The sequence below is a fragment of the Phaenicophaeus curvirostris genome, chromosome 10 (genome assembly GCF_032191515.1).
Source record: "Phaenicophaeus curvirostris isolate KB17595 chromosome 10, BPBGC_Pcur_1.0, whole genome shotgun sequence".
Taxonomy (NCBI): Eukaryota; Metazoa; Chordata; class Aves; order Cuculiformes; family Cuculidae; genus Phaenicophaeus; species Phaenicophaeus curvirostris.
This window is the reverse complement of record NC_091401.1, coordinates 20,041,005-20,052,016: the sequence shown is the minus strand read 5'-3', so window position 1 is coordinate 20,052,016 and position 11,012 is coordinate 20,041,005. Positions and strand designations below refer to the sequence as shown.

The window sequence follows — 11,012 nt, the reverse complement described above, 5'->3', positions numbered from 1 at the left end:
GCATTTTAAAAAGTCCAATTTTGTCTTTCTATGCTGCTTCACTCCAATAATTTCTCTCTTCAAGGAAAATCCAAACTACTCAAATCTAGCCATTCTTATTGTGATTCTGAGCCTTTTCCCATCACATCTTGGCTGCTGGGGCAGCACTGCCCATGCGAGGCAAGGGCAGAACTCTGCTCACAACAAGGATGCAGCCATAGTCCCCCAAAATAAGCAAAAATGAGACCAAAGCCAAACCTTTAGACATGATGTTCAGTTGTATTTTCAGTCCATTAATGCACATTCATTTACCAGATACAAACACAGTGGAAAGGAAAGCAATGGTTAGCAGAAATAAGGATACAAAATTCAATTCCAGCAGCCTTCACAGAAGGGATATTCAGTGTTCACAACTGCACCATCAGAAGGTAAAGATGCATGGAGACCTGCAATCACATCTGAAGTGGAAGCTCTCCTTTTGTTGATTAGTTTAGCTAGAGACGTGATTTAGAAAAAAAACCCCAACATTCCCAGAACTGTGACTTGCGACACTTTTTCTCATTTCCCCGAGTGTCAAGAAAGAGGCAAGTTGGAATTATTTACATGGAGAAGGATTTTATGAAAACACACCAAGAGGCTAAAAACAGAATAATCACAAATACTGGAAAACACAACAATAAAGCAGACAGGGAAATAAAAAAAAAAGAAGAAAAAGAGAGAGAGAAACCCCAAGAGGATCATTGCATTCAGTGGTCGATGTACAGTTTAGTTTGTAGGTTTGCTTCACTTTGATACACCTTAGTTTTGCAGGCTTAACCTGATTCACTGCCATGGTGTTACAGCTCTAGTTTAAACCTCGATTCTGCAAAGCTCCTGGTTTCAGCAGGATCTCAGCTGTGCAAAGAGATTGTTTGTTTAAAAAAATTCACAGAAGGAGTGCCACAAAATGTGAGAGTGTGTTCACATCTTGTGGGCCACCCACGAGATCCCAACCTCTACCTACATACTTACTCTGAAGACCACTTGCTTTCTTCATCTTGGCCATGATTCCACCCTACAGCCCAAGTTCTTTCTGCCAGAAAACAAGCGCAGCAGCTTTGCAGCTGACAGAGCTGTGTCAGTCTAGACCAGTGTGGATTTGGGTCTTTACATTTGGCAGGATATGGAAATGGCATTATCCTGAAGGACAATCCAGACTTTTATGTCAGTGTTTCCACAAATGCAGCTTCTGTGCACAGATTACTACCCCATGACTGTCATAAATACAAGTGACTTGTTACACTGAAACAACAGCAAAGCACATCTGAGATTGATTGTACATGGACGTTTCCTTGGAAGGAATAAAGATACTGTAAATTAGTAATGTCAGGGTCCCAGCGAGGCAAAACCTGCACTGAGGTCTCCCCCAGGGACAGCACCAGCATTGCAAAATCATGTTGTGAAACTTGATCAAAAGAAAGTAAAATCACATATGTGGGGTTTAATCCAGCAAAGGCTGCATCAAGTCAAGTGACAAACTGGAACCATGAGATCAGAAACTGAGCTGAGTACTTTGCATCTGCCATGAAGCACTGGAATTGTTCTCCTACAAATTATTTTTTAATGAAGTTCCTGCATATGATGACATTTTATCCCTCATTTTTAAAATCATGCATTAACTTTACAATGAAACATTTATCCAGTCCAACATCTATACAGCAAAACACATTTTAAAATATCAGACTAGTAAAAGGAGATGGCAAGGAGCACGAGTTCTCAAAGTGGCATGTGTTAAGGAATAAATAAAAGAAAAAAGAAGTCTTCTACTCGGATTGAACTATAAAATAAAGTCTGAGCCTGGAAGAAGTTCTCATTTTCTAGAGTTCTAACAAATAAATGCCACAGGAAACAGTTCATGTTTCCAGGTTTGCTAGTGCTTGAATCCACATCACTTGTTGCAGTACTGTATATTTGCGAGCTATCCTCTCCAGTTCGAAGGTATTCAAAATAAACCCATGCCAGTATTCCAGACTAAGTAGTAGTGATTGTTTAGGTGCAGAAATTAACTCTCTCAAGGTGTTCCACCTCACAGGCTTCTTAATATAAGAAATAAACCAGGTGCCAGGACCCAAGGAGCCAGCTTCAAACAGCACAGCCCATGGGAATGAATGAGAGTCATGTTTTTATTGGAAATGTATCCAACCCCATCATCTTTTTAGGACACTCACTGCTGCATCCATGGTGAGGTTTGCTGGTCCCAAGAGCCCCTGAGGATGCAGGGCTCTCTGCACTTTGCCAGGGCTGCCTTGCACACCCTGCTTGCATTTGAATGTTACTAAATTCCTGGCATCAGGAATTTAGCATCAACACAGGGAAGGGATGTTTGGTACAGCTCCTCTATTCTCAAAGAAGGAAACCTCCTCCTAGACAGAGAGACAACGTGAGGCCCATCTGCTCCTCTAAAAATGAAAGACCTTCTTAATTCGCACCTTTTCATACAGAACCAGTCAATTAAATCCCTCCTCCATAGCTCTGCTGTGTTGCTTGGGACCAGCAGCCATTGGTGGTCTGAGTGTTGCAGAACCTGGCAGAAAGGGAATTATGCCACTGGATTTACAAAGCCCCAGTAATCAGCTAACTACCACCTTAAAAGATAATATAAAGATAATTTAACAATTACAAGAATGTTTGCTAATATGAGGATGGGGATAATAAGAATCCTTAGAAGATGACTGGCACATCTTCTAGGTTCAGGAGTAGGGGTAGCAGGCTGAACATGTCCTTTTCACACGAATACAGATTTGTGTGACTTACAGTGGTTCTCTGACAAGCTGTAATTGCTTAAAGTTAGCAGCTTCGTTCAAACTAAAACAGCTAAAAACATACCAGGAGAGAAAAGCTCTGAACTAGCACTGATGTGAAATAACAAGACACCTTTGAACTTTGTGGAATGGAAACGATCAGGGCTCATATTGCTCTGGCTCTGCAGAGGATGACCCCAAGTCAATTTTTGTAAGGGAAAAAAAAATCAAGGGAACATACTTATCTGCTTGCAGAGTGCCAGCTAAAAGCACCAGCCCCCTGGACCGAAGTTTTTCACCACATAAAACACTGCACATGCACTTCCAACAGGCTAATTGCAGCACAGATGCACCAACCAGAAAGAAGTGTAAATTGGCAACTGCATCTACAAAAAAATGAGTGTAAAACAGTGGAAACTGTAGCAAGGGGTTGAGACTTGGGCTGCTCTGGAAGAACATCTGGCATTGTAACTTACTTGGGTGATGCAGCAGGTAAAAGATTACCCAGTGCCTATTTACAGTTCTGAAGACAGAAGGCAAACTGCTAAAATGTGGTGCCAAGCTATGTTTTGGGGATAGCTAGGCTACCAGTGTGATACTTTGCCAGTTAAAAACAGGTGAGATTATTGGAAGAGCCAGAGAAGTGAAAAAATAAACATGCTTGTGAACTAAAGCAAATGTAGTTCACCTGGTCTTTTGACTAAGGCGAGTTGGGCACAAAGTTAAACCCACCTAGCAAAGGGATCCCTCTGGATGCACTGGGAATAGAGGGGCTCAGCCTCCTACTCCTTCAGATTGAACTCGCATTAGGTGTTTCTCTCTTAGTGTTTGGCATGGCACTGCTGGCCCCTAGGGAGCACCGCGCCTGAGGCTGCATCTGAAGCTGGCCATGGAATCAGGAGATGCAGCTTTTGTGGGATGGAGGATGGCATAAAGACCCAGGACAGCACCCACCACGCAAGGTCCTGACCCAGGAGCAGCACTCTCTTGCCCAGGGATGCTGAATCAGATTGCTGCGCAGTGAGACGCAAAACAGCTTTGGAAATTGTCTTACAGAAATGGAAAACAGGACTGGGCATGCTGTGTTTTACTTGTGCTTGCAAAGACATGCCCTGCACGACTGAACTCAAGATTGTGGCTGGTCTAATAGCAAAGTAGAAGAGAGACAAGGCTTTGCTAACTGCTCCCCTTCCCCCCCTCACATTCACCCCATCTACAATGTGACACATCAGCTCAGTTGGAGCACAGCTAGTCTGACACTTCAGCTCTAGCTTGATGGCCTTTCTTTTCTTTTAAAGGGATGGAAAGATAGGTCTAACTATGTACTGCAATTTAAATGCATGAATGGATGACCCACAGCACAGAGCTTCATTCAGACCATGCTGGCTTTCAATTTTCTGCACCATCATATGCAGTGCCTTGCTTTCCTTCAGCTCCAAAAATCTAAGGCTTGAGATTAAACCTCGATCCTCTCCTGGAAAAAGCCTTCATGCACAGCCTGAACAAACTAACATGCTGCACTGCTGCAAAGGCCAGCACACTCCAGTGATTTCCAGCAACTCCAGCTCCACTGAGGCTGCCCTTTGCCATGACCTAGGTGGCATCATGCTGCATGTGAGGAATGCCGATTGCTCTAGCTGCAGTACAAACAGGTGGAGCTTTTTTTTCCCTAGAGGGGAGAAGAGACCAAAATGCTGATTCTGATACAAGATTGTTAGTCCGTTTCCATTTAAGAAGTAAAACACCTACACTTGGTAAGCTGTAAGACAGCCCAAGGCAGCACTGAGCAGCACTTCCCAGCACTGCCAGAGGTACAAGATGTGCTCTGATGGCACCTGAAAGGGATGAGAGATGGGAGACTCCTGCAAGCCAAGGTGCAGATACCCAAAGGCCTTAGAAGCACATGCAGCCCATTACTCCTGCACAGTTATAGCACGATTACAGTACTTATGCAGCCACATTATAGAGCTTCCAGTGGTGACAACGTTCATAGGCATTTGTTTTCTGTCCTAGGAAGTGGCCTGCATCCTTTAGGTGCTCAGAATATGTCAGAAGAAGTAATTCCTCAGAGTACACACTCCTCATTTGTCATAATTTCCAAGTTGTTCTCCTCCTCTCCTTTACTAGTGTCGATTTGCTTCAAGTTCCTCCACTGAAATCCTTAAGAAAGGCACATTAGTTTGGTGGAGATCTTTTCCGCCTCCCTTCCAATACAAACCTTCCAAAATCCCACATAATTCCTCAATTTGTCTCTAGAGAATCAGACTTCAAAACGTAAAGCAGTCTGCATCTTCTTAAGTCCAAACCTCCATGGGTACCATGGACTCCTTTGTTCCAACGGAGGGAAGCAAGTACTCTTCCTCCAGAAAACGAAAGGGGAATTGTACTAAAAATCCACGAATTTTTTTTAATTCTTCTGCTGCTTTTGCAGGATCATCATTTGCTAATTTGGGCTTGTTGATGAAATCACGCAGTTGGGTCAAATTGTTCACCTGGTCACTGGGAAGGCATCGAAAAACCTGATCAAAACAGAAAGAGGTGGCATGTCAGTACCAGGGAGATTCTTAGGAACTCTGAATTGCAGCAAGAACAAAACGCACAAATTCCCCAGGATAGGAATGACTTAATTAACAGCCCAAAGAACAGGGAGGGATGAGCTATGTGTATATCTGTGATACAGCTGGAGTAGGCAGAGGGGAACCCCCAGGGATTTTTCTGATCACTGCAAAAGCTCATTTGAAAGCAGAAGTAAAATTTGCTTCTACTCCAGTTACACTATGACCAACCAGAAGTAGTAAATACATCATGGCGGTTCATCAGAATTACAGCTGATACAAATCAAAGGCAAAGTCAGAACTGCTGCCTTCTTGTGCTGCTGTCACACTTTGAGGATGCACAAATTCCAATTTCTTTTTTTCTCACAGCTCTCGCATCTGACACTACTTGTTTCCTTCAAAGAATCTCTTAAGGTCCAACCCCAGGACTTGGACCTGCTGCCCTTGCCCTCCCCCATGCTGCTTCTCCCATTGGCATCTGCCACCAAGCAGGAAGGAAGGAGGAGAAAGGCGCCATGACCCTCACCTTGTCAAAGATAGTGGCATTGCGAGCTGCCGTAGCAATCCACACCTCTTTGAAGAACTTGTCACAGACAGGATCCTGGTGTTCTGGATTGAGATCAGAGCCGCCAAGGACAACCCTGAGAAGACAATGGGAACGATGCTCACACAGGCTGAAGCACCAGGCATTCCTTGTCTTAAGAAATGCCAGGGAAGGAAAAGTTTCCTCGGGAATTGCCAGACTCTGTGCTCCCAGTGCCTTCTCCCTCCCGTCCCCTGTAATAGTCTGTCAGCCTTAATGCTGCCTGAGTTTCTTCGCTATTTTTCTCTGCAGTAACTGTCCAGATGGTAAATGGGGAGTGGGGGCAAAGGAAAAAAAAGAGAAAGGTCTTAATGAAACAACAGCCGTGTTATGGGCCAGATGGCTGCTCCAAGAGAGGAAACTTCCATTAGAAAAAGACACTGCCACCCAAAATTAAGAGTGTGAAAACAGGATCTGGCAAAATATCACTGTCTTGCTTATGTGCTCTCCTGGTGAAATCCTTCAGCAAAACTATCTGTAAGTCAAGCTGACAAGCTGAGGACAGCAGCAGTATGAGAAAGGCTAATGCCAGTGAAATAGCAGCAAAACTCTGGGCTATATCCAGGCCAGGCAATGCTAAATCCGCGCAGGCAGCAGCGGCAGCACTGTTGGTTTGAAAGATTGCGGGCAGGCGTAAGCCCGAGCAAGCTCTGCCTGCCTCCTCGCTTGCTGCCTGTACACGGCCAGCTCCACACGTCCCACCTGAAGCACCGCAGCCGGAGGGACTGCGCAAACTTCCCGGCGCTGTAGTCCTCCCCAGCCATCACAGAGGGGACAGTCTCAGTGTCCTGCACGATGATGGCCATCTCGCTGTCCCGCTTCCCCAGCATGCTGCGGTCGTTGATGTTGGCAGAGCCTGGTGAGGGGAGAAAATGAGGCAGTGGCGATGAACCACTGTCGCATGAGATGCTCCTGCATGCTCTCCATTACCTCCCACAGCTCCCAGGCCTTCTGCATCCCTCATGTCCATGAGGGACCATCTATGGCTTCACTAGGTAAAATCCTGACCAGAGGACTCCTTATGGAAGCACAGACCCTGAGAACCAAGATTTGGGGGAGAAGAAAAAAAAAATCCTAATTTTTGCAGGCTTCAAAACTCCAGGCTTGGAAGAAGATTTCTTGGAAGAAATCCACACCCAAGCCCAGATAACATTGTCAAAATTTACTCTCATTGTAACTCCCCAGATGCTTCTGCTGAAGGATGCCACAGCTTTCAAAGATCTTAACTGCATTTGGTTTGGATACCAAAGTTACCTGACACAGGGTGGGCTCCATACGTAAATCAGCTCTTATCTCTAGCATGTAAAGAGGGTGTTTTTCATTTGCATTTGGAAGGCAGGGGTTTTCAGAAGGGGGATCTAGGAAGCAGGACACCACTCCTCACTGTGGGTAACCAACATACAGACCCTCCTGTCCCGCTGGGATCACACTTTTGGGTCTGCAGACACAAGAGCTCAGGCACTTTTGCTGTCAATGCACCAAGGCAACAGCAGACCACACAACCACAGGGAAGATTTCTTCTCTAGTCCTTGCTGTGGCACTACCACGTGCTGTGTAAAACCCAGAATCCCAGGGAGAGAGGTGTTTTCCAGAAGGGTGCTGGGGAAACACCAGTGGTGGGGACCCATGGACTCCCTGTGCAGAGCTCCCTGCTTGAAACCTGGGCAATAAGCACTTCAGCCCCCAAAGCTGGAGGGCAGCAGACATTTCCCTCATTGCATTTCTGCTGCACGGCTCTGGCTGTGCCTTGCAGGGATTCTCTGTCCCATGCAACTGTCAGAAAGCAAGGGATGGAGGCCACCACAGCACTTGTTGGCTCCAAGGAAGCAGCAAGAAGCAGCTGGTGACAGGAGTCATCAGTTCATTAATGAGCAGAAATAATCAAACAACAAAAAAAATCTCCAAACACAGCGCCCAGCTCCATAAGAGGCATCCCAGGAACAAGTCAGCCACTTAGCCTTCCCCATGACTGAAATAACTCAAGGGGAGCTAATACCTCCAGAGGAAAAATGAACCAAATTCCTCTCTGGCTTTTCACCTTCCCCTTCTGTATGGTGGCCCCATTAGAATTTTATTTGCTTGCACTGCCTCTTTCTTGGTTGTAAAGGGCTGACACTGGCATCACCTCACCAGCCAGCACAGATGCACATGCTGTATTAAAAAAAAACTCAAACAAACGTCCCCAGGCTTATATGTACAGAAAAGAGAAATTAAGAGCTGTCTTAGCCCCCTACACCATCAGTTGCAACAACATTGCTCCTGCTGTAATATAAAAATCATGGGCTACCCTGCATCCTGAAGATGGGCTCTGACCCTTGAGAGGGTAACAGAGGAGCAAACCTAACCACAGGTCAACCAAGACTACAGGCTCAACTGCTGCTTTGAAGGACGGAGCATTTTGAGTCTTGCAAAATCCGGTATAAAGTTATTATTTGGCAGTTTTCACTGCTGCTATAACACATAGAAAAGGGTTTCTTCAAAGAAACAGGCTAAAATTCTGTTTTTCTGCTGCAATTTAGAACTCTGAGCCCAAGGTCTTGTCTTTGGTTCATGGTTTCATAATAAATACGGTAAGAGAAAGGGAAGAAAAGATATCTATTACTTGTTATAACATATTTCCCTATTCTTAGGAAACAAAGCTGATAAATGACACATGTTGTCCAAACCTTCCAACTTTTACAGCACATTCTGTTCTTTAAGGAACAGATGACAAGTCTCACAAGTCTTCCTGCTAGAGCAGAGTTTGATGCAAGACAGATGGACAATATTCCCTGCACTGGGATTCTCTTCGTTGTTACACAGAGATTTAAAGCCATTTTAAAAAACCAAATTAAGTGACAACCCTCCAAATAATTTCCTCCCACCTGCCTGCCCTCCTGAGGAATTTAGGAGTTTGGTTGTGTATTGTTTTTGTTTTTTTTAAAAAAAATCAGCAAAATATTTGACAAGGAAGAAATCACAACATAGAAAAGCAAACAGCACCACAGTCTGCATCAAATACAGGGCAGAGAAGCAATGCAATTAATCCAGGTATAGTTGAGTGTTTCAAACCCCTCCCACAAGCCCCCTGCTCACCAATTATAACTGTGTTGTCATCAGCAATAAGCAGTTTGCTGTGAACATAGATGAGTTCTGTGACTAGTTTTCCTTCCAATTCTGCATATGTTCGAAGTCCACAGAATGATATGTAGTTTATCCACTTATCTCCAACTGAAAATGAAAAGAGAACAATACCAATGGGATGAGGGAGACGGAAAAGAGAAGGAAGACCCTCTTTATATAAAGACCCATATGAACAACAGTTCACTTTTGACTTTTTTTAAAAAAATGAACAAACAGATAATGGAAATAGGTTTCTTTAAAAATAGACTTTAAAATATGTCTATGGGCTCCCTGTATTGTTCTGATCTGCTGATTGCTCAGGTACTTCCACTTTGGTGAGAAATGACCCCAGTGGCCCCTGCGCCACACGCAAGTGCTCACAATTGATCTGAACATCTTAAAATAACTAGACTATGTGACTGTTCTTTTGCAGATCCTGCAGAGAGACTGGAAGCAGATGTTTTGTCCATGCACAGTACGGAAAATATGCCCTAATATACTTTTCTGCAGTTCCAATTTACACAAAGACCTAGAACGAATAAGGCATTCTGCACGCCCCTATTATTTGTGATATGCAGGGTTTTATGGTGCTCTGGTTCCCAGCAGAGCAAATTCAAACAGGCATTCTCATGGCAAGGAAGCAAGTCAGAGACAGCATCCTACTTAGGATGTTTTTTCCTCTCTGTGTTTGACAACTGCCAGAAACAAACCCATGGTGGGATTCACAGAGGAGGCTTAGGGTTCATCACTCCCAGAAGCATGGCCCTGCTCAGAACATTTTCCAAATAACAGGATCCTGAGCAGCTGCAACTGTGCCGTGATCTTCCCTGGGGTCCTTCCCTCCTCCGGATCCACACTGCATCCAAGTGTGAAGTCTGACAACTGGCCAAGACTCACGTGACCCGACAGACCTCACCACAGGATGACAACAGAGAAGGAGGTCACTCACTAGCCCCACAAGCCCATAGCACATACTCCTGTGACATGCCCCAGTCCATGCCTGAACCCCTCAGCCTCAGTAAGCCTATATTAATAAGAAGCTGGATGATCTAATTTATACGTTATAGACGTATCCATCAACAGCAGCATCCCAAGACTAAACAACATGGAATACAACGGACTAAACATGGACTACAACGGACCAAACAACAAGGAATAAAGACTTTACCCTCCGTCTTCAGCTGGCCTAGGATTGAGTTTTCTCCCCGGCACATGGTCCTGGAAAGAAGATAAGCAGCCGTCAGCACCACCACAACTTGAGGCAGCAGCATATGCTGAAGCAGAACTAGGCAAGGTAAATGGCAAACACAGATGCCTCTTAAATACCCCGTGCAAGCAGAAGAAACCCGATGCTTTCAGAGCACATTTTTTCCCAAACGACTGCTCATTTCTTAAAGGAGCTTATACCAATCCGTGTGGGAGCTGGGGAGACTTTTTGCCTTCTAGAGCACACCACAATGATGATAAACATGTTGCAAACAGGGCTGCTACCATCTGTGCCTCAGGTCTAGAAGTGAAGTGACATTAAGAAAGAAACACAACACATATAGAACACTGGGTTGTTTCGGTAATTGTGACTGGGCTGGAAAAGCCACAGCTGGCATCTAATTTATAAAAAAAAAAAAAAAAGACCCATGGACAATTTCTAAAGACTTGGGGTTGCCCTTGCAGAAGGAAGCTCAGGCAGAAGGTCCTTCCAACTCAAACTATTCCTTCTGCTTGTGTCTCCTACCTTGCTCATCCTTCTGCAGGTGTGGTAAGACCCTTGCCTTGGTAAGACTTGGTTACCTTGCCATGGTAAGACTCCGGGGGTAGAATATGTCTCCACAGACTGACTGTGCCCTGGCCATACCATAACACAGCCGCTGTGCAATGAAACCACCTTGCCTTGGGCTGTCCTACCTTCCTCTACAGCCTGTTCCCAGTGCAGGGCTACCTGCCACTGCTGCATGTCAGTCCTCCTAATGAGACCTGCTGGATTGCAAGTGTCCCCCCAAAACATCCACCCTGGAG

General features: G+C 44.9%; 1 protein-coding gene across 3 annotated transcripts in view; it reads right to left on the bottom strand.

Moving 5' to 3' along the window:
• Nucleotides 1–238: 238 nt before the first annotated feature.
• PLD1 (phospholipase D1) overlaps nt 239–11,012 on the bottom strand; it is a 75,618-nt gene continuing 64,844 nt past the window's right edge. For all 3 annotated transcript variants that reach the window (XM_069864566.1, XM_069864565.1, XM_069864567.1), the window contains 5 exons: nt 10,168–10,217; nt 8,973–9,107; nt 6,600–6,753; nt 5,841–5,955; nt 239–5,278 (listed from right to left, as the gene is read on the bottom strand). In XM_069864566.1, coding sequence (XP_069720667.1) covers nt 5,054–5,278; nt 5,841–5,955; nt 6,600–6,753; nt 8,973–9,107; nt 10,168–10,217 — 679 coding nt within the window. In that variant the 3' untranslated portion in view covers nt 239–5,053. The remainder of the gene's footprint in view (nt 5,279–5,840; nt 5,956–6,599; nt 6,754–8,972; nt 9,108–10,167; nt 10,218–11,012) is intronic.